Below are 23,785 nucleotides of genomic sequence, written 5' to 3' on the forward strand. Positions count from 1 at the left end.
GAGATGAGAAAGGCCTGTTGTTTCTCTTGGAAGGGGAAGGTGCAGAAGTGGTAACAGCCATGGTTAATTTGTTTGGCTAATTTACCATTACTCAGAGTGAGACACTGGCCCTTTGGTCATACAGTGTCACCAGTGAACTGTCCCAGTGCAACAGCTGCACTGTGCTGGCTCATGTCCCAGACTTGGCCCACAGTCACATTTCATTGGAAAAGGGAATGAGGGTGTCAGGCTGAAAGGAAACCCCTAAATGCACAGTGTTTCTTTTCACAGTGAAGCTAATGGCACACCTTGTTTTGGGGGAATGGTGACCTATAATGCTGCAAACTAATAACCACAGAGCTTACCCATCAGCTGAGTGGTTTTGTGCAGTAACTACCTATTTGAAACAAGGTTGGTAGAGTCATAATTACCTCAGGAAATTTATCGGATGAATAATTCTTTAGCAGTGTCTTGAAAGCAGCTCTTTCCAGTAGTGGTCAAAGTGTTCTAAATTTACATGGGATGAAGACAATGGATTCTTTCTAGCAAGGTTTAGGTACTTTTCACTTTAGTGTTTAAACTCCAAAGAGGCTGCTCAGTGCCTTGACTAAGGTTAGATGATCTCAGCTCTGTGATAGCCAGTAGCTTACATTTGAAACAGCAGGAGGTGTGAGGTTTCTGCTGGGTTCAGGGTGTAACTTTGGAACAAATGGTCCCATGGAAGTTCTGCCATTGCCAAAATGATTAAGATTGAATCAGCCAGGATTTCTCTTTCTCAGGGTGGGTTTTGAAGCCAAGTTTCCCAGCTTCCAGGTGTATGCTTGAACCATGATACTGGTTACTGTTTTCTGTTAGGCCTACCCTGTGTCCCTTGCTCTTCCTCATGAAAACAGGGAGCATTCCTGTTTCAAACAAAGACAAACCTTCTTTTCAGGAGTGAGTTTTTTTTTGTATTAACTCATTTTCTTGTTTAATAATCTCGTTTAATAATAAAATTATACAATACCACAATTGTTAGAATAAGATTTTGATTACACTATGCCTTTAAATATCTGCCAGCCCAATTAACTGAGCAATAATATGAAGAATGGAAAACAACTATGGAGCACAGAATGCATCCAGAGAAAGGAAGTGCTTTCATTACTGTTATAGTCTAGAGAAGAGAGTAGGCTGGAAGCAAACCCTGTCCTCTGTTTGAAAAGTATAGTTATTGCAGAATTGAAGATGTATCTATTTGGAAAAGTATTAGAGCTCCACAAGGTTGCCAGAAAACATGAAGTGCACTGTCAGGATGCAAGAGGCATTGGAGTGCCATGTAGTGTGCAGGAGGAACCCTTTCCCTGACTCCAGGTGCAACAGAAGGGGGTTTTTTGTAGCCAGTGAATCGAAGTGCTGTTGAATGGGTCAGGTAAGGCATCTGGTTGTGGGTTAAGGATACTTCTGCATCAGGTCAATAATTTCATTGTACACATGCAAAGGTGCATCCAATCCCCAGATGAAATCCAGGTGTGCCCATTCAGGAATCTTCTTGTGATAGATAAGCTTCTTAATTTTAGACAATAAAATGGCTGCATCCTTGGGATCTGCAAGCAGGTCTTGTCCCCCAGTCCACACAGCAGTTGGTACAGTCATCTCTTCTATGTTGTAGAGAGGAGGAATAGTCTGGAAAACAGTACAGGAATGAATGTCCAGGAGAGCACAGCAACTTTAAACATTCATTTGGGGCTTTCTTCTGTCACTGCTCAAAGTAGAGGTGTCTAAACCAAAGAGGAAGGAAGTTCCCCTGTTTGCCTTTTCTGTCTGTGCTCACAGGGATTACTCAACTGATAGCACAGTCAAGAGTAAAGCACCTCCTGAGCTGACAAAGAGTTATTGTGGGTCTCTGCCCTTTCAAGTGGCAATCTTAGGGCAGGAGCCTGAAACTAGACAGAGATGTCAGGATGCCTCTGGATAAACCCCCATCATGGTCCTTTTGAAGTACTGGTCAGTCCCAGAAGACATGGGCTAGAGAGAAAACACAACATGTGACAAGGATGAAAAGGCTTCTGTAGGAGGAGAGGGAAAGCAGCTTAGGACTCCTGTGTTTGGGAAAGAGATGTCAGAGCAAGGACAGGACACAGGTTTATACAACCACAAATGGTATGAAGAAAGAGCACTGGAAGTAATAGTCCCAAGCACAAAACCTAGAAGGCATCCTGTGACTTTCCAGGAACAACCAAATTCAAGGCAAACCAAAGGAAGCTGCATTTCATGCAAGTCATCATTAAAACATGTAACTCATCATGACAGGCTGTTGTGGAGACCTAAAGGGTAGGAGGGTCAAGGATGGGATTGAGTCTTAAATGGAAAAGATGTTCCTCAGGGTCTGCTTGAGGACAAAGTCCTTTTGTGTCTGGCTGCCAAAATCTAGGAGTGGCTGTTAGTTTTCCAGTTTTCCTATTCCTAATATTGTCATCTGTTTCAGTTGCACTAGTAGGCAAGATGTTTTTGTTATTTTCTGTGTACTCTTCTCTTTCAAAAATTAATTTTCTATTTTTTCTGCCCTTACTTCCTCATTCCTATTGAGCATTTAATTGAAAAGTTTTTCTCTTATTCTCTCTCTCTCTTTTAAAATGTATTCAACTTATTATTGCCACTAGTGCTTGTATGCTTCCTCTGTTGACTTCCAAACTGAAAAGCAATAATATTTTCATTGACTTATGTTATGAAAATGTGTCTCCTACAACATCCTCACTCTCTTTCTGTGTGTTTCTGTGTTGTCCAAGGCTGCTTCACCAAAACATACCTGTTGGTATTTTTCCATGTTCTTCTTTGAACTGCCCCAGTCATAAGCTTGGAACTTCCCCGAGCGGGCCTCCTGAGAGGATAAACAAGAGAAGGGTAGTAATAAAGCCATAATTTGGGAATTTTGTGTGTTCTTTCCCTGATGAGCCTCTGACTCCAATCTAACGCCCCAAGAGAAGTTCTTCTAAGAGCTTTGGAAGAGCCAATAGTAAATTAATTAAAAGGGTCAAAAAGTGAAAAGGAGTCAAATGTTTTTGTCATAACGAAAGAAATTCACATCTTCTGCAGACAGACCCAAGGATGTCCTCACAGGCAATTTGTTCAAGTTTGTAAAACTGCTGTTAACAACTGCTGTCAGCAAGTCCATCTCAGTGCTACTGCCTTGTCCTATTCTTACGGCTGTGTTGCCGACACTCAGCTCTGTGAGTGGCTTCATCTTATCTTTCTCTTCCCACTCTATTTTGAATATAGAAATTACCATTTTTAGTTCTTCCCCTTGGCTTTACCTGCAGTGTGGGTTGTCACTACTCTGAGAGACACTCTTACCAGAATCTTAGTATTGAAATTCCGTTAGCTCCTTTAGTTGTAATAACAGTAAGGACAACAAAGGAGTATTACTTCTGCATGTTTGTGCTTGCAGTCTGTGGTTAGATGCTGAATTACATCTGAGTCAATCTGCGGAATTCCCCCACTCTGCTTTTGTAACCCTTTTTCTTTACAGGTCCAGCTACCCCATGACACATGGTTACAAAAGCAACTAACCTACTGTCTAATGCAAACTCACAGCCAAAAGCAGAATTTTGTGTAAGTGCCTGTGCAGAGTTCATTCAAATATATCTGTGTGTTTGCTTTGCTGAAAAGGGCACGAATGCTCCTGCAAACTCTGTGTCCTCACAGCTGCTTCCTGCACTGCTCCAGAGTCCGTGGTGCTGCCAGGAAACCTGCCTCACTGCAGAGGCTCCCCCGAGGGAGCTCTTTGGATCCTCTGAGCCCAAAGACAGAAAAGCAGCTCCCATCAGCACTGCTGCTGAAGAGGTACTGTGGCAGTACCTTGTAGGCAAGGGATATAAACAGTCTACTAAATTAAGTATTTATTATTTATGGTGCTATTGCTGTCCAGACACTGACAGCCTTGAAAATGAAAACTACAAGGGTTTTAATAGTAAAATGGGACAATTTATGTGGCAGCCTAGATTCTGCTCGTTTCTTGACACTATATTGGAAACATGACTAATTTATTAAGGCAAACTCCCTACAGAACTGTGGACACAATTTATAAAAGCTACTGGATACACAACCAGAAGAGTGATGTGAACACCTGCACACACAGCTTCCAGCCTATATATTTCTACTCAAATGCAGCACTTCATTATTGCCTTCAAATGTACCTGTATCACATAAGGCATTTCCACACTGCTGGCAAAAGAAGGAGCAATGAAAAGTAGTGTTCTGGACTGAGCCTTCAGTTGCAACGCACAAGTTGCATGTACTTCCAAGAAGTTGTCAATGGCTTCACAGATGGTTATCTCTGTATCTCTCTATTCAGCTTGAGGTGAGTACCTATTTTATCTTTCAGGGGTGTGCTCATACCTGACTCCAGTGGATTATGTTCTGCACAGAAGTTCCAGCAGAGGTTTGGGCAATATACACGTTGATTCGATTCTGAAAGAGAATATTCTGTGGGAATTTTCTTCTTCCCTTCTCTGCAGATATACATGTAACATATGGTACAGCAGTGTCATGGATCATTAAAACAAATAGAAATTGGAATGGCATGATTGGAGACTCCCTCAGATTTACTTCACAGGTGGCAGTGTGTCAGATTAGGAGTAGCACTCAAAGAGCAATCCCCAACCAGAACATTTTCTGAGATGACTGAGAACCTAAAAGAATCTAGCAGGTGAGAAGGAATTAATAGAAAGCTAGCAATTTAGATCCCAATCTGTGTGGTGTTTTTTCTGAATTCTGTACCAGGTTCTGTGAGAGAGGACCACTGTTGGAAAGAACAACAAAGGGAAATGCAATTTCCTGATGAATGCACGAATTTTTGAAATAAAACACATCCTAGCACTGCAAGGATCACATAGCAGCTCAACAAGCTGCTATGTGATCCTTCCTTAGTGAACACTTTCTGAGGCATTTTTTGAAAAATCATTGAGCAAAATTTTGACTCCCAGGTGACCTCACCTACAGCTGGACATAGCATGAGGTGCCCTATGTCCTAATACTCTCCTACTCTGATGGTCCAAGGCTTGGAGAATGAGAACAAGGAGGAATATGTGTGTTCCTGTCTGTGTTGCAAAAAAAAAAAAAATATGAAACAGGTAGGTTTTTTATTTCTTCTTCAGTGTGCCAGCATGTGAAATATCTCTGATAAGACCAGTAGCCACAGTATGGACCACGGTATGGTGTCCTGGGTGAGGTCTGTCAGAATCCAGACTGCAGAATTCTGGGGAGCTGTGAGCAGCTGTCAACTGTAGAACTGGTGTCAAATGCTTTTCTGAGGGGAGAGGCAGTGGTTCCCTGCCAGAGATAGAGCAAACAGCAGATACCACTGCCCAGTAGTGAAGACTGTTCCCTGCAATGTGATACTAATAGAAATTCAGCATTCACACTACAGGATAGAAGGTGAATTTGGGGAGCATAAGCTTAAACTCCCAATAGAGTTGGTAAAAGTTATACATACCACATCAATGTTTTTCAGGTTACAGCCACCCAGATTGAAGAAGACACTTCTACAAAGCCTGGCAAAAGCTCGGTGGCTGCAGACAGGGGCTATTATCCTTGTTAGACACTCAGTCTGGGGAAGGAATTCTCTGTTGCCAAGCATACCCTTTGAAATACAAAGATAACATTAATTTAGGAAAGTACACACTTCCCCAGTAATTTCAGTTGCTCTTGCTCGCCCTTTCTTCATTTGTCAAATGATGTTTCCACAAATAAGTGAGAAATTACTTGGTTTTCCATTGCATCAGCCTGCTTGGGCATTACTCAGCCTGGGTTACATCACTTTTAATGAAGCAATATGCTAAATGTTAACTCCAATGCATAGTTTAATCTTTTATATCAGTTGTGGCTTTGCCTGGAGGAATATTGGAAACCTTTTAGGATCTGCATCTTTGTACCTCTCTGGGTGACCTGTCCCTGTGCTGCACTGTTGCCTTGGACTGAAAGCTTTTCTTATTGCCCTGTGTGAACTTTCAAAGGCCTCACCACAAGGCAAACCTGCCCACATGCAAGTGAGTCAGCTACACAAAACCCTACACTTTCTATTTATCCATTTCAAGAACTGAACACACAAGTATATGGTCCAACACTAGAAACCAAGATATCACACACCCTGAGCATTTTTTCAGGAAGATAGAGGAGTTTTGTTGCTGGGCCTTTAGCATACTTAATAGCAGTGACAGGCGCCAATGCAAAGTAGAGTTTGATTTTTTGAGCCAGCTCTGGCATTGTTGAAAATGCAATGAAAGCTGAAAAAAAAAGAAAAAGAAGAAAAAAGAGGAATTAAAAAATGATCACTTATACATTAGACTGTTTTCAGTATTAAAATATGATATTCTACATTTTCAATTTATAAGCAACCTTGTTAGTCGTTCAGAGACTATGAAACAGCCTAGATTTATATGAAATCTCTCTTCTCCATAAGTTACCAGCTTATAGGTTTTTTCCCTATTCACAGAAATTTCTTTCTATATTTTGAAGCTTTCTTCCAGACTTGATTAAACATAATGTGTACACTTCTGAAGTACATTCATGTATTTCTTATAATACTGGGAGGAAAAGACATTTTTATTCTGGTCAATCCAACTTTGTATTTTCTTTTTTCTTGTATACATCTGGTCCAAACTGGCCAAATTCTCTTTCTGTAGTCTCATCTTCCTGTTTTGTTTATTTTGGAGAGCAAACAAGCTGCTGTTGGGCACACCCTTGCATCTTGAATAGAAACAATTTGCATGGCCCACGCACAACAATTTCCAGTATAATTCTTAGTTGACAGATTTCCAGCAGCAGTACATTTGATCCATTATGCTTCATTATCTTTATAATAAATTTTAAATGCCTACATGTTGAAAATTGTTTATACTAACACAGTATTTCACAACTACAAAGAGTTGATGAAAACTTCAGATACATTCAGTAACTCAGTATTTTAAATCAGATTTTACTCCTGTTTTCTGGAAGAATTCCTCTCTTGTGTGTAACTTACCAATGGTAGTACCTTGTGAATAGCCAATATAGTACAACTTTTCCTGTCCTGTTTCCTCCAAAATGAAATTTATTGCTGCTGGAAGATCAAACTTCGCCATCTCATCAAAACTGCAGGCAGGAGATTGAAAGAGAGGCATGCATAAATTAAAAACCAGACTTAAAATTGAATTCACATTTTTATAATTAGCTCGTCAGCAAAGAAAGTCTGACTGATTTAGTGAATAGCTCAATTGTTCCAAGTTCTTTGTTTTTCTGGCACTGGATATGGAAGATACTGCTCAAGATTTTTTGGGTTATTGTATTACACAGACTGGTGTTTCTAAATAGCTGCCAAAACTGGCTCCAGGGCTGAGGAATGGCTTGGAGGTGGCCTGTGCAGGTTCCTCTAAGTTGTTCTGCTGCTATGCCTCTAGTTTGACAAACCTGTTCAAGCAGTAATTAAAGTTGTCCCCATTACTATTACACTTCACATGCTTTTATAAGGGTACCTCAGCAAAAGGGAATGTAAAGAATGCTTATCAAAAAGTAGCATACATAAATCCCTGATTTACCCAGCTGAAGTAAATATGTAAGGATGGGCAGTGGATATCCCCTTCACTGTTTCTGTCTACCTGAAAGCCCAGAATTCATCTTGATCAATGGAATACTTTTGATGTTTTCTTGACCAGCGATTCCCTCTGCTATTTCCCATCCAAACGTCAAATCCAGCATCAGCTAGTAGGAAGCCCAAACTGTTGTTGGGCAGGTTTGTGACCCAGTTACTAGCATCTCCCAATAATCCATGCTGGAGAAACACAACAGGTCTTGAAGCTGAAAAATAGAGCAAAACCAAAACAGTTTGTAATTGGTTTTATCTTTTCATTTCCTGGTTGTTCAGAGATATTATTTTCTCATATTCAATACTGGGATTTTTTCCTGAATCAACAAATCATAAGAACAAAACCCCTCTTTCTGTAACTGACAATTTCTAAGATTCTGAAAGAATTTATGGCAAGATCTGCTTAACACCATAGTAAACTAACTTGGCACCCTCTGATCGTTGTCTGTACAGCTCAGACACATCAGCTTGAGATTCTCAACACTGAGAATGAAGGTGTGCAATTATTTTCAGAGGTTTCCTTTACCCAAAATATGAATCAGACACTGATACTAACCAAGTGTAAGCAAAAGCAAAACAAAATTAGAAGCTGGAAAAGCTTTTACAAAACGGGCTGATTAGGCAACCAATTACCCTATTTTTAATTTTTTTTAAGTTTTACTCATCAACTCTTACTAGGAAGCATATGCTTAATATTATGATGGATTTTTTATTACAAATAGGTGTGCTTGACATTAATTCTGTAGGTCTTGCAGGTTGTTCAGGGCAGCCAGAACTCTGCTAAAATTTCACTCGTATACAAGCTTTGGTAGATCTTTTAAAAACACAAGCTATCTCTTTTGGGAATATGCCCTATCTAGGCTGGTGTTGTGTCATATTAAATAACTGTACCTGGGCTTCCTTGATTCTGAATACCATAAGGGATTCTGTTAAGGGTAATGGTGTAACCATCTTCCGTCATCACTTCATACTCCTCGCTGGGGTACCCTTTGTAAGTAATCAGCTCATTCTAGGAGAGAAAGTATAAACACATTTGCTTGCACAAGCCTATTTCATACATTATAAGGTAGTCACAATGAAGAAGTGTTAGAAAGCAGGTACAGCTGGGGATTTAACCTACATATATTAAATATCTGAATGCATGTAACCCTGAAGCAACAACAAATTTCCTTTATGTTTTATCTAGGGGTTTACTACCCAGTTAAAATATGTCATATAAAATCTGTATTACACTCCTGCCATACAATCATCACAAGCCCTTGCATTCTGGAGCTGTAAGAATCACTATAAGCTCATAGCAGGACTTTATGAGATGAGATGAGATGAGGGGTGTGGCTGAGACAAGGATCTGTCTGGGTGCAGTGCTTCTGATTTGCTTCCATACAACCTGGAACCATCTTATTTAAACTACCTTCAGAGAAATCCAGACAGCTTCACAACTATGGTTTGGTGAACAGCATAGATGCAGTGAGCACTGCTGAAAAGCTGATTACATTATGAAAAAAAAAAGATCAGGCATTTGCATAGTTGCAAGGGAAATCCCTAGCTCAGCCCATCTTAAGCTCTGAAGTAAATATTACTTTTGACCTGTAACGTTCCTTCTGTTTTGTTACAAAAGAGGATTGGTTTTTATAACTTGTACTCAGAGAATTACTCAATGTATTTTGCCATGCAGGACGGAACCCCCAGGATTTTAAGAAACGATGAAAGACCTAAGCAAGCTTGCTTGGCAAGAGGTGTTTTTCTGAAAGGCTGTCCATTTCTGGTCTCTGCTGGTCACCACTAGTTGTTTATAGACTTCATTGCTGATGAAATGCTGATGGTCCAGATAGTCATTCTTTCAGACAGGCAGGTAGTGCCAGCAATAGCGAGCTGGTAACAGATGTTTAAAAGGAAATTAAGTCTGGAGACTTAATATTTGCTTTAATTTCTATCAGAGAGAAGATGGTCTGTTACACATGCAGGCAGAAGAGAATAGAAGAGAAAGCAGTAGTATATACAATGACTAGAGAGGATAGGTTAAATAAAGGCACTTTATCTACCCTGTTACTTCTAACTCTTAGAAACTCCTCTGCAGTAAATCATGCATAACATTCCTCTTCAGGTCACTCCATTAAACAACTTACAATACTCATAAAGGCTTCAGGATCCACAGCTCTCCTCATTCTTCTCAGTTCTTCTGAATAAATAACTCCCTGAAACAAACATGTCACAGCAACAAACAGCCATATCTTCTCCCTGCAAAATCCAATATATTCATCTATCAGTAGTTCTCCTCTGCACTTGCAATCCTGATAGGTTCTGTACTTTTGTGGTGAGGAAAGTGCTGTCTAATAATGAATGGAGCCAGTCTGATACTCCCTACTTGTTAATTAAATGGAATAAAGCTGACTTCAAACACCTATCTGAGGGATTTGGGCAGTAACCTGGACTCTCTGCTAAGGTTTGGACTGGGATGTTGCTCTTGATCAAGGCAAAAATATCAATGAATCCAAGAAAAGGAGCAAAGCTTCTGGACAAATGAATTTCACTAATTTGTCTGAGAAGGAGGTCACTTGCATTACCATACCATGCATTTGATATGTAGGTGAATTTGGAAACATTTCTGGCTAACTGTGAAACACACAGTCGTTGGGTAACTTGTAAGTAAATCAATCATTGTCACAGTGAAGCTTTCAAAGTGGAGATAACCAAGTTGTGGGATAATTAGTGGGAAAAAGTAAAAACAATTGCAAATAAAAAATAAATATTAATTATTTAATCAAAAACTTAAGAACATAAATAAAGCAGTTCTTTATAGGTGCAAAATTTATACAAATCTGCCTAATGACAAAATTTATCTGCTCCATGGGATGAGGATGGGTAAAGGAAAAGAACACTTTCCTAAATGTAATGCTAGGTAGATACTGAATGCAGGGACATCCAGATTTGTCAAGCAAAAAAGGAACAATAACAACCTGGGGGGTTGCTGTCCTGCTTAGATGCACACACAGCAGCACCACTGTCTGTGAAGACCTGCATACACTTTGCTCAAAGAGCATCTTCTCTACATTATATAATCCCCCAGAGGCCACACCTAAACTTCTCTTGTCCCAGTGACAGATCTTTCAGTCAGACTGATTCAGCCAAAGAAAATCTATTGCATTTATTGTTTTCCTAATTGAGAAGACTTTTAAACTATTTTTCCCCTCAAATAATAGGAATAGCTTTTTTTTTTCTTCTTCTTCTTTCAGAACAAGAATTCATATGCTAACTTCCTGGCACTACATTCTGGTACAATCTGTGTGTTGGAAATACTTAGCTCCTTTTGTAGTAAAAGGGACACTTAGAAACCTTTGTTTTACTGAGCTAGCACTGTTTCTTTTGGTTGAAAGTTACCACTTTCTGATTCTCTCACTTGCCATCTTCCCATGCTCTTCAGCTATCCCAGAGTTACCTAAATTCAGGCTAGGTGAGCCGGCCCTGAATCTCTTTAGTCAGAAGGAATCCTGCAGGAAATAGCCATGCTTTCACCTACCTACAAGCAAAACAACACAATGAAATACATTTGTTCCCAAATAGTGAAGCAACTCCTCAAGCTCAGGTTTCATACCACCTTTTGCAGCTCCCATGAAGCCTTCACCAGTTTTGGATCATAAATAAATCAAAGCATTACTGACCTTGTACCCAAAGTCATGTGTTTGGCTGAGCAACTGCGGCTGCAGAAGAATGAAAACTCAATTCCTGGCTGTTTGGAAGCAGTGCTGGCAGTGAAAGGATGGTCATGCACTGTTTTTTTCCCCAATCATGCAGCAACTTGACAATAAGCCTCTGTTTCTTTCCCACTACTCATTCCTTCTACTATCAGTTCAGCTTTTCCCTATTGCAGCACCCGAGAGGGGTGACTCCTTTTATTCTCAAACCTCATGCTTTTCAGCTCCTTAGCCACCACATCTATAACAAGGCTCTTCTACTATCACAGATTGCTGGATTTTTAAGGAGAATACCAGCCTCTGTAGAGTGGCACAGCAGGATCAGGAATTTTGAAAACAAATATATTCATAGATATACCTTATCATGCCTAATGAAATTGTCAATAGACCTGCAATAATTTTCTCTTTTACTAAAAACCTATCAATTCCAGCTTTTCATATTATCTGGAAAGGAAAGAAGGAACCCTGATATCTCTACAGATGTTACTCCACATATTTTTCTTCTATTTTTTTAATGCTTTTGTTGCTGTTCTATAATTCTATATCGTTGCTGGAGTAGTTTCTGGAGATTTTCCTCCATTTATATTTCACCTCTTAAATGGTCATAGAATTTAATGGATATTCCCTAAATGAATAGCTGTGAAACTAGAAGGTTTTTCCATAATCTGTATGGACTGAGAAAACATTGCTGAGATGGGCAAATGTGTCAGTGGTCTCAAGTGGGCCAGAATTATTCAGCAGTGGAAATTAGTTAGGCCTGAATAGAGTCCAGACAGGTCTTTTTTAAGGCATTCAGGACAGTGGCCTTCTTTAGTCTCTTCTTTCTCTGGAGGACAAGCCCAGTGCAGCCATGTTCCACCACGAGTGGTGTCCTCACCATAATTCAAGCTTTGCAGAAGTATGAGTGAGGATCTTTTTATTTATTTTCTTTTATTTTTTTTTAAACTTGTGTACTCTGGTATGAAGCTGGTGGGTTTTTCATTCTGCATGTTCCAGGCATTTTTAAATCTTGAACCTAATTATTTCTTGTTCAGTTTCAAATTTTTACTTCTCCAAATATTCTTTTCATCTCAGAAATACTGTTCATCCACATAGAACAGATCAGCTTAAACACTGAAATGAACATTGACCAAGGTTTTGAGCAGGATTTCATATTTCTACTTATACTATAGCTTGCATACTTTCTTCTTTCAGTACTGCCTGTGGTTAGCATCAGAAATATCCAATATATCCTCAGAAGTTATTTTCTTTAATATATACAGATCAGAAAGAAATGTGAAAGAAAATCTCAGGAGAAGACCTGTTCCTACAAGACTTGTTATCAGGCCTTCAAAGAGAAACTAGAAACATCTGAGTTCAGTTTCTGGCAGCAAATTAGGAGAGGAAATGACTTTCAAAGATATGGTTTAGAACATGGAGTGTTATCAAATATTGATTCTACACACGCATGGGATATTTTTCTGAATCTTCTCATTATTTCCTTTATATACTCCAAGTTCTTTCATCTTTCCTGTACAAAAAGCAGTTTTCTGCCTTTTTAAAGTCTCAATGTTTTTGGAAGCTCGACAAGAATTTTATGAGTGAACTGTTTAAATGTTACTTGCCTTTGAGTATCTCATGCTATTCTAAGTCATTAAGATGTGCTATTAACTCACTGTGAACAAAGCTTGCTTCATTGTTTAGTGCAAAACAATGCTCCAATAACAAAAAAATCCCTCAGTAAAACATTGCATAAGGATGTAGTAAATAAACATATTGTATATTGTATATGTATATGTACCATAAACAGCAAATGGCTGGATAAAGTCATTGCAGGCAGTATATGTTTGAAGTGAGTGTTTGAGATGGGCAAAGAAGGTGAGCTAGGGTGAGGGTTGGGCTGATTTTTTTAAAATCCAGACATGCACACTCTTGTAAGTTGTTTGGTTTCAGTGGAAGTTACTCACACTATAGTCAGGTATGGAATTCAGTGGAAATGCTTAAAGGTTGAGACGTTGCTGTCAGAGTTGTGGCTGCATCCTCACAAGTGTGGTCATATGCAAATGAGCTTTGAACAGGTTAGTCTAGGTGCCCTTATATAAATAAGTGCCTTTATAGAAATTGTTCAACATGCTCAGTTTATGAAGCTTCAGCTCTTTCCAGTGCTTTTTATGGATAAAACCCCCATCAATGTACAGAATATAATCCCTAGCATTTTCATGATTTCTGTAAACTCTGCTCTCCCCATTCCCTCCTGCTCCAGGAATTGGACCTGGCTCTGAAAACGACTTAGGAATGGAAGATATTTTTATAAAGCTCAATATAGCAGTTCATCATGGATCAAATATGTCCTTTTGGCTTCTTCATGCAGCTAGTGAACGTTGTTATCAGAAATGTTTGGCTATTTTAAGTATGTTAAGAAGGGACTTTAAGGGGAGGTATGCTTTATTGAGAGACAGACTTGTTTTTCTGGAAGTTGCCATCCAGGAGTCTCCAAGGGAACACATAGCAGCAAAAACAGAAGGATCCCCTTGTGCACTCATGGCTTTAAAAACATTTTGTGTCATAATGGTGTAAACAGTTGCTTCCTGAGTGCGAGAAAAACACTGAGAACTAAGCCCAGGGTCTATTAGCTGCTCAAGTGCCAGTCATCCATAGAAGGGGCAGCTTGCAAATGAAAAGCTCAGCACCAGCCTGTCTGTTAACTTATCCAAGGGAAGTGCAACGTGCAAAAAGAACAATTATTTCCACCATACTTTCTGGCTGATGCTGAAGCTTGTGAAATGTATGCAAGCCAGGATTTCTTCACCTCTGAAGGTGGATGCAGATGAAGTCTGTGTTGCAATTTATGAGCTTTGCATTGCTCATATTGTTTTGCCTCACAATCTGCAGACAATTATTTTTTATCCTTCTGCTAATTTTGTAGTAATGTATAGAACAGTATCTTTTCACTTCTGTGGTGACAAGATATCAATAATATTGACTATCATTAGAGAAGAAAGGAATTTACACATCTGCCTACATGTGTGGAAAGCTGAAAATTACATATGCTTTATTTGTCTTGTACTTGTTGCTAAATAAAAGTATTGGGAATGTGAATTAAAATCCTCTGGCAGAAGAACTGGGGCCAGTACAAGCACTGTGCAGGCCTTGCATTCAGTGTGCAGCAGTCTGCTGGTGAGCATGGGCCATTCAGCACTGGTAAACACAGATGAAGAGGTCTCTGGTCAGCTTCGTGCTGCCATCAGCTGGACCTCCCCAGCTATTTTTAGGGTCAGAGGGACTGTGGGCAGAGGGCCTTGGGTTTTTCTTAATCCTAAGAGTTAAAGTATAGAGTTTGCTCTGGGAAAGAAGGAGGGTGCTGGGGTGGTTAGAGACAGCATCACAAAACCTCTGTCCTCCATTCTATCTGGGGTTTTTGCATAACTGTAACTGGGTTGAGTGGGGGCTGAGACATCTGAGACATTTGAGCACCCCAGAGTGGGCTGGGACCCCTGTCTCTCTTCCCATGAACACCTTTCTCCTTGCCTTCTTTCTGCTAGAAAATTCTTATCAAATATTAATTCCATTACTAATCATCTCCATCATGGCTTTTTCATTCTTTCCTTCCATTAAAACCAACTTCCCCCTAACTTCTGCTATGGCAGTAGATTAGATAGTCATAGACCTGTCTTTACAAATTGTAAAGCACTTATTTTTTCACTTGTACCTTTATATATAATAGGAATTTCTTCTGAAACAGCAAAGGTTTTGCTGACTCATAGATCTGATCTTTTTTCATTAAAAAGTAAAGTCAACAATAAAAACTAATGGTTTGCTCTGGGCATCAACATTAATTTTCTCACATGAAATAATCTACTGTAAACAATAAAAAATTAAATATACATTAATTATAAAATTAACATGGTTACTTTGTACTTAGGGCTTTGAATATTGTTTTGATATTTTATAAGGAAAAAGGAACATGATCAAAGTATTTTAACCTTAGCTATAGAACTGCACTTTAAATAGCAAAGCTGCTTATCAAATATAGTCTGTGTTCTCAATGGAAGCTTTCCCTTATAAAGACAAAATTTGCCTGCTGACCCCAAAGTGATACTTTCCAAACCAAATGAAGAACCTACATGTTCTATTTTACTTATGTCAACAAAATGTTTCATACTCTTGCTACGTGAAGGAAGTTAACTTCTAAAATTTTAGTGCCAACACATAGTTCCACAACCTTGCACAGAGGATAAATGGAATTTACGGACCTATTTCAAGCTCTGATCCACTGAATGTTGCCCTAGACACTAAAAGTTTTCATTAAACAAAGGAGTATTCTTTCATTAAGACAAACAATATAAGGCAAGGGCATAATTCTTACCATCCCAAAATAAATGCATGTCTTTTTGATGATCAGGATGACCTCTTTGCTCTGGAAGCAATTTGTGAAGGGTCCTCATGCAGGAAGATCCCTTTGCAGAGGGGTCTCGTGGCTGTTTTGCTCCCCTGGAGCAGATAGTAGTGGTCATCTGAAAACTAGTCAGATCCCAAGGTCCGTGTAAGAGGACACTGTGTCCCTCTAGGCTGGTAGGACTGTCAATCTGCAGGGGACAGGCTCCAATATTAGAGGAGAACGGGTCTAAAAAGCTGGTAATTTGTATTTTCCTTTTGAAAACCAACAGGACAGCTAGTCAGGTCTTCACTGTCCAAAAAGATGTGATGATCTTCAGGCTGGTTCTGGTCTGAGCTGGCAGCAGCCCTACAGGGCAGCACAGGGGGGTATCAGCTAAGAGCTGGCTCTGGCAGCATCACTTTTAGGGTCTGTACACCTTGCACTGCACCCTGTCCCTCAGCTGGCCAGGCTGGGCTGACATCTCCCTGCTGCAGCAGTGCCCAGCCAAATCAGTCAGCACTGGTTCCATCCACAGTCTTGCTCAGGTCATCCTGACATCTTGAAATAAACGTCCGCTGTCCATGTCTAACAAGTGGGACATTGAGCCTCTCATCGCTGTTATTTGATCTTCTCAAGTAATTCTGATCTCCAGGGCTTTTATTTCCTTCCTGTGCTTCAGCTGGCACCACCAATTCGGAGGATTTTGTACACAAACTGCCCCTGCTCCTTGTCTGAACAGCTTCTAAACTGCAATCTTGTTAATCAGAATGAATATTCAAATAAGTATATGAAAATTGTGGCTGAAATCCTTCCCTTTTTGCCCTAAGGGATGTCAGATTGTTTTTTTCAAATAAATCATAAATCATGCCCAAATTACAAATTGTGCTGAAAGAGATTTTAGAGAATGGATTACTCTAATGGAGTATGAATGGATGGAGATAAAAATGTCACCTTTTTTTGCCTTGAGAAGAAGAAAATATTTGAAAGAAACATTTAAAGAAAATTTTAGCAGATAAATTCTTGCAGTTAACAATGCTGTAAAAAAATTAATTTGATCCTATCAGAATTCTTTTTTGTTTAACAAATTTTTCCCTGAGCACTAGATGAAGCCACATTGGTTTCCTGTCAGTTTGTACCTTACAGCTGATTGCAGGCTCCAGTCAAATATTTAGGGTGTCTCTCTTGCTATTCTTCTTCCTCCTCTAATTTCCTAATCATGCTGCAGTCTTTACTGGTCAGGACACTTGTAATCTTTCTCTTCTTGTTCCTCAACTTTTTGTTATCGAACAACAAAGCCTTAATTATTTTGTGGAGGACTATGTTGAAAACCAGGGAACATGCAGATGAACACACAGGCAGCATAATATCCTGAATTTGATATCCTATTTATTCCCTTAGGAAGGCAGCTGAACCATCCTCCCTTAAACCTTTGAATAAAATCTCTGTATGCTTCTATACTCCTGCTGGATTTTTCATCTTCATGTTTTGAAAATGGATTGTGCCACTGCAAAACAGAATTATTTTTTTAGACTAGTTTAATTTTCAAATAATGAAGACATGCAGAAGTACTTTCAATAAAGGAGTTATTCTGATATTATGGACCCTCTTCAATCAAACTCACCCTTAAACTTACAGGCAATGTATAGTGCCAGATCTGTATGTAATGCATGTACTGGATACCTGCCTTTACTTTCATGAGAAATCATTTGTTTCCACAGAAGGCCCTGGATTAGGAGGCAGCCTGAAATTAGTGCCACTGTTTTCTTCATGGCTGTGCATGGTTCACTTTGAACTTTTTAGTTCACTTTTGAGTTTGAAATTAGACCAGTTCAGAGAAAGTGGGATCCACCCAAGAATGGACGGGAGTTCTCAGTCTCCAAGGATGTTGGCATATATGTGGAAAGAATTATTACCATTTTGTGTATTATGAATTCTCACCTGACATGTTCAGCACCTGGGAGGTTGCTCCAGATTGTGCAGAAGTAACCCCATGTCCACACCAAGTTCTAGCACAGGACATTGAGGAGGGCCATTGGGATGATCTGTGGAAGGAGACAGCCTTGCCTTCCCCACTTCAGGATTGCTAAAATCAGCAGATCTTCCACATGATGCCTCCCCCACAAGTGATGCCTTCCCCACACATGGTGCTGCCACTGGCGCCGGGGAGGGAGAGAACATGAGGGGCAGGTCAGCTCTGAGATGGCTTCTGTGACCACTGGTCTGTAATTTTCACTTGGGACTGCAGAGAATTACAGCCTTGGACTTTATTTATTAGAAAATTAAATCAAAGCCAGGGCCAGATAATTGCTTAAGGCAAACTGACTTCTCTACATGGTACACCAGCCGTCAGCTTCCAGTGGGTAAAATCATATATACAGGGTGTATATGCACACAGGGTGTGCTCTTTCAATCCTCTGCTCACAATGGCTACTTTTTCCCCTCACATGGCACTTCACCTCAGAGGGGATTTTGGAGAAAATGTTTTTTGCAGAATCACAGAATTTCAGGCACTAACCTCTCTGCTTTTTCCCTTTTTCTTTAGTCCTTGGTCACTGTTACCTGTGGGGCACTGGACAAAGCGTGGAGAGTAGCAAAAGAAGGGTTACACAACACACCAGTAATCAGATCCTGGATCCATCAGCAAGAAGTAACCAATGTGCTTTAGGGCCATTTCAAATGCTCTTGAGAACCTTGTCTGCCTCTGGGATTTGACTCAGACTTTGTATGTAGTCATTTTGGCTGAACCAGTTTCTTGCTCTATCATGTCTGGACTGTGTTTTATCTAAATCTGCTAAAGATTGCTTTATTTACAAAACTGTAAGTAAATAATGAAGACTGTGTTTTCAGGTAAACTTCACTTGGTTTATGCAAAGCAGCAGCCAGATTTTCAGGGGTAGAAGAAACTTTCCACTTGTGATGACGGATGGGCACAAGTTGTTTAAAATCCTGAATATCAGTGGTCCGCAAAATTTACACTGTATGTAGCTGAACATTATAGGGAAAAAAAGGATGAAAGAAGTGGTCATTTATGAGAGGAATGCTAAACATTTTCCCTTTCCCAGGTGATGTAGACTAGTCAGTTCTGTGCGTTGAAAGCCACAATCAAACGCTCCAGGATCAGCAGCTGCTCCCAGTTTTCAGGATTTTTCTTTGTGACAGAGGCATCCCTTTGAATAGGAGCTCAGGGTCTGATATCCTCACATGACTCCAGGAGTAGCAATCTTTATGGAAATGCGAACCAATCTTCCAATAAAATCCTAGTAAATTCATTAATTATAACATCATTATAATTTAAATTGTGTTTTTTCATAGCTGTAACAAGCCTGGGAATTATTAGCATGATTGTATCTGGTTTGATATTATCCTTGGACTTCAGAATACTTGATAGATAATATCAATTTTTTTTATCCAGTTCTTTGATGTTGTGCCAATTAGAGGGCTTTGGTTTGTTTGTTTGGTTTTTTTGTTTGCTTTTCCTGTTACTGATATATTTGTTTTCAGTATTGAGTCTGGTGGTGAGGGTACCATTATGACTTTTCTAGCCATGGTGTATTTTCTTACCTGCAACAGACTTTGGCTTGCAGAGATCTGTCCAACACAGGGTATGTGTATAATCACGCTGCAGAGGTTAGCTCTGTTAGCATGTGAACCCCAGAAGGTTTGCTGCCTTTGAAACATCAAATGCATGATCCATCAGCTAGCCACCAGGCACACATGCAGTTCTGTCTGAGAAACAGTGTCACTGCACCTAATTGGAGACAATCTCCCTGATATTTTCCATCAAAGAAATGTGGACTTACCAAAGTGACACAAAATGAAATACCAGGCTCTTATTATGCAATGCACACTGTCTTGTTTATTAGTAATAGATAGGGGTGGTCATATAAGATGAACCTGGTTTGCTCAATACAATCATAGCATGGGAAGGTGTGTTATCTCTTGGAAGAGCTGAGGAAAAGCTGGTTTGCTCCAGTCAGGGTGCTACAAGGACAAGCTGTTCCCACACACACCCTGGCGTGCCATGCTCACTGTCCCATGCACTGACCTCCCTCTGCACGAGGAGTGATGCACACTGTCCTGCTGCTCCTGCCACAAAACCACCCAGCGATGCTGTAACAGCAGAGTATTGCACAGTGTTCCAGCCATCTCAGAATTTAAAAGCTGATGGAAAAGTTATACAGGGCAACGAATCATCGTGTATCCATATTTGCCTATGTTTGTTATATATTTGTGCTTTTTGAATCTGCCTTCTGGTCTTTGAAGAGGAAAAAGACATTCCTAATATATGAGCAATTTTAGTTCCTAATTCAACTACATGTTGCCATACTTCTGCTCAGGGAGAAGAAAAAAGCAATCTCCATTTGCCCTCTCCTGCTTTTCATACACATCCATTTATGAATGATTCATCCAGGGCAGAGTGAGTTTATAGGCTTGTAAACTCAGAGGTCTGTTAAAGTTTCCCATTACTACTTTGAATAAATCAGATTTAGAACATGATTAAATAGATCAAATGAAATATAAACCATAGTATAGTAAAACAGAAATTCTACTTGGCTTCAGTTCTTCTTAGCAGCTGTTCTGCACAGGTATTGAGTCATGTACACACCTACTCAGCTTCACAAGAAAGCTTTTCATAGATGGCCAACTTTTCCTTAAAAGGATAGAACAAAGGCAAAATTCTACTACTAAAATTATCTTTCATCTTAGCAACAACAGCATTAAAATCATTATAGAAGAGATTAATGTTTTCAGAAATATGATTTAACTTGTAATTTCTAATTGCTGTTAAGGGAAAGCTCTGTAAAACTTAACAATTATCATTGCTGATTTTCTACTTGAAATTAGCTTTGACTGAATTCCATTCAACTCATAATTTTGACTGTGCTTGCCTGAGATGTAAATATTTTTAATAAGAAAAATCACCCATTGGAATGGCTGATCCAAATGCTAGTAACCTGTGGGTTGAAGTCTTACAAAAAAGGTTTAAGACATTGCTCAATGTGATTTTTCTTTCACTTTTGTTTTCAATTGTTTTACAGACTTAGATGGTTGTAGGACAGTTATTTGAATAATTACTTTTTAAAAAAAGGTATTGAGTAACAAAGCTCAGCTTGTGCATGGCAGCTCCGTGCAGTGCAGAGTGCAGTGGCTGCATGCGCATTTCACAGGTCACACAAGGATTTTCACAGCTATAAGCAGGTGACAAGAAAGAAGAGAGTCTGTCCAGAATGGCACACAGGACATTGCTTTGGAGCAGAGCCAGCACAGCGTCTGCAATAGAATTTCCATGGCAATATAATTCCATGTGGTATTTTTTACTTTGCCTTGTCTGGTAGCTTGTCTGACATGATCTGTCATGGTACCTTGTCTAGATACACAATATTGATGAAGTAATTCATACCTGTGCCACAGTTTCAGGATGAGCAGCACTGAAATTAATTGGTTTGGGGCATACTTAAATGTAGCTGTGGAACATAAAGCAAAAAATATTTTGCCATTTTGTGCCAGTTTTTCTATGGTTGAAAGTGCTATGTAAGTAGAAAACAAAAAGACATCAAATTTTGATTTAGAAGGAATAAGCTTGAATAAGGAAACATTTGTGTCTGTGATAACTAGTTGGAAGTGAAGAAAACATGAAACAATAAGCTTGATAAAATGATTATAATAGAAATTCAGTATTTTAGTACTGGATAAGAGCCAGGAAAAGTAATGACAAAAGCAGAGCCTTCTCCATTTCCAAACCAGTCAGCAAGAATTTGTTTGCAATTTCTTTCTTAGGGCACTTCCATGAGAGATGTTGACAGTAAGACTGTCATATTTTTTACACTGTCACAACATGTAGTCCCAATGTGAAACATGTAACATATCTATGCTGGAGAAGACACTGAATATCCATTTCTGCAGCTGGTAATTTCCTCTGAGCTTGCAGATGCTTGCATGAGAAACAGATGCTGAGATGGAATAATCATTAATTAGAGATGAATAAGATGGAGTTCACTTTCCTGCCTGGGCCTGGGTTTTTGAGGGAAAGGTGCTGCTAAAGGGTACAATTTCCTTTTCAAGTCAAATCCCCCAAGAACTTCTCAGATCAAGCTTTCTTGCCACGCTGCTGCAAAGTTATATATACAGAAAAGGGCTGGGGACTGTTTCCTCAAGAGGCAGAGAAGTAAAAGAAGTAATAAAGAACTCAGAGCCAATCTCCCCACCTTGAAAGGGAGAAATGGAGTGCTACTCAAAAGTTGTATCATTATACCAAATTCCCCCAGAGAATTTTACTTGAGTATGGCTTAGAGAGTAGCTTGTGTAGAAGAGTTTCCTCCCCTCAGTTTTATGCACAATAGAATGTTTTTGTGTTCTTCTGCTTTCTCATGCTTTTGAAGGAAGTAATGCAGTCTAGCAAAAACATTACTAAGAAAAATCTAAATGCTTTTTTTACCGGAACAGAAGTGTGGTTTTTTAAAATGTGTTTATTTATTTTTTTTTTTACATACTGCATCAGCAGGCATCAGGAGCTGGAAGGTGAGGTTTGCTAAAAAAACCCCTGGAAAAACATAACAAATTAGCTAGGGCTGCCATATAGTCTCTCTTTTCTGGGCACATTCCCGTGGCTTCTTCCTCCTTTCCTTCTAGGCACAGTTTGGAAGATGTGAGCCCCCTCTGCAGTGTTGAAAGCCTCACTAAAGCTGCAGCTGCAAGTGTGTCTCTGCAGGGAGTGTGGGGGCAGTGGGGATCCAGGTGCCAGCAGGGGGCTGGGGGCCCACAGGCAAGGTTGGGCATCTGGGTGAGTACCAAACACAGCTACTCTAACAGAGGAGTTTTGGAGAGGGAGGTACAGAAAGGAATTATGAAATTATATCACAGTGCATGTAATTTTGTTTAGCATGACTTGATCAGGACAGTATATCCTTTTAAATAGTGCTCTGGAGGGGAAAAGTTTGGAGTGAATAAGTGGCTAGGCAGAAGGAAGAGATGAAAGTGGAATAGGGATTAGCATTAAGATGCTGTTCACAACTTCCTCCTGAGCTGTAGGAAGTCCAGGATGTGATGAGGAGGAGCTGCCAATAAACATTACTCTTCCCTTTTATTTACTTTTTATTTACTTTTTTTTCCTGTCTGACATATGGATTCCCTCTCTAGTCTGTGATCCAAAGACCTGGGTTGGTTCCTGGTGTTTTCCTAGATCCTCAAAACAAAACTCAATAAAGTCACATGCTGAGTGAATAATTGCCTAGAATTAGAATCCAAGTGGTACCTCAAACATTCTTTAGCGTATAACCTATGCAGCCATTTCAGCAGTGTTATGTCAGCTGATATGTGGAAGTCATATTCCTGCTTTTGCATCATGCCAAGCAGACAAGGGAACTGACATCTCCAAGCAGTCCCAGGCAGGTTTGGGATCTAGTTTCGGTTTCTGTAACTCCCCTCACAGCACAAAATGCAGGAGGCCAGCCAAAACAGAAACTGCCTTTCTGTCCCAGCACACGGGATAATCTCCTGGCTGGGATAGGAGAAGGTGCAGGGCTGAACAGTGGTAGGGTTGCAGGTGTGTTAGCATTCAGCATTTGGAATCAAGTGGAGACAGGTCCTCTCCCGCATGTGGATATGACTCAATACTGAATTAGAAGCCACCAATGCCACTGATGCTGATAGTGCTGTTTGCTGATGTGTAACTGATGTTACGCATCAGTTTGTGATGAGCCTGTAACTGCTACTGTTGCAGTTACAGGCTCAAGCAGGGCATGTTTGATTTTAATTACTGACACTGCAGAAATTGAACCCTTTTCTATCCAAGTGTGCCTTATTTCCCTAACACTGATGTTGTTTGAGTAAAACATTCATTTCCATGTTTCAAATATGGAGCAGCACCCAGAGAAACTTGGACCAGAGTCCCTGTGGGGATTTAGCAAGTTAGGAGGGTGACTATCCAAGTCCCTGGTGTGAGGTGGGAGCACTGTGGTGGGGCAGGTAGTGTGCCTGTCTCCAGGGCTCTGCAACAACTACTTGTGCATTGGAAGAAGAGAGGAATTGTAAGTGAAGCTTGCACCAAAATCTGGTTTTCCTGCATATAAAACTTAAATGAAATACTGCTTGCAACATACCCGTTCCCTACATTTTAATGGGGACTGTCAAGTAGCATTATAGAGTGTTTCCACTTCACAT

At 39.8% G+C, this 23,785-nt stretch overlaps 1 protein-coding gene across 3 annotated transcripts; it reads right to left on the bottom strand.

Moving 5' to 3' along the window:
• Positions 1-940: 940 nt before the first annotated feature.
• LOC111931160 (lipase member M-like) lies at positions 941-18,805 on the bottom strand. 3 transcript variants are annotated; one of them, XM_086899201.1, is made up of 10 exons: positions 15,614-18,805; positions 9,703-9,814; positions 8,468-8,585; positions 7,590-7,788; positions 6,977-7,086; positions 6,103-6,239; positions 5,450-5,596; positions 4,354-4,425; positions 2,765-2,836; positions 941-1,641 (listed from the first exon to the last, which is right to left on the bottom strand). In XM_086899201.1, the coding sequence occupies exons 2-10, from the start codon at positions 9,739-9,741 to the stop codon at positions 1,408-1,410; spliced, it is 1,128 nt and encodes a 375-aa protein (XP_086755327.1). In that variant the 5' UTR covers positions 9,742-9,814; positions 15,614-18,805; the 3' UTR covers positions 941-1,407. The 3 variants fall into 3 exon arrangements, with proteins under 3 accessions (XP_086755327.1, XP_023785362.1, XP_023785361.1); XM_023929594.2 differs by lacking the exon at positions 15,614-18,805 and adding an exon at positions 11,236-11,474 and having other exon boundaries at positions 6,989-7,086; XM_023929593.2 differs by lacking the exon at positions 15,614-18,805 and adding an exon at positions 11,236-11,473.
• Between the last annotated feature and the right edge of the window lie 4,980 nt (positions 18,806-23,785).

The sequence above is a fragment of the Cyanistes caeruleus genome, chromosome 8 (genome assembly GCF_971803275.1).
Source record: "Cyanistes caeruleus chromosome 8, bCyaCae1.hap1.1, whole genome shotgun sequence".
NCBI lineage: Eukaryota > Metazoa > Chordata > Aves > Passeriformes > Paridae > Cyanistes > Cyanistes caeruleus.

Coding starts and splice junctions, on each gene's coding strand:
- LOC111931160 (XM_023929593.2), bottom strand. Junction 6,240..6,976: donor TTCACAAGGTACTACCATTG/GTAAGTTACACA, acceptor TTTTTTTTTCAG/CTTTCATTGCATTTTCAACA. Junction 1,642..2,764: donor ACATGGAAAAATACCAACAG/GTATGTTTTGGT, acceptor ACTGTTTTCCAG/ACTATTCCTCCTCTCTACAA.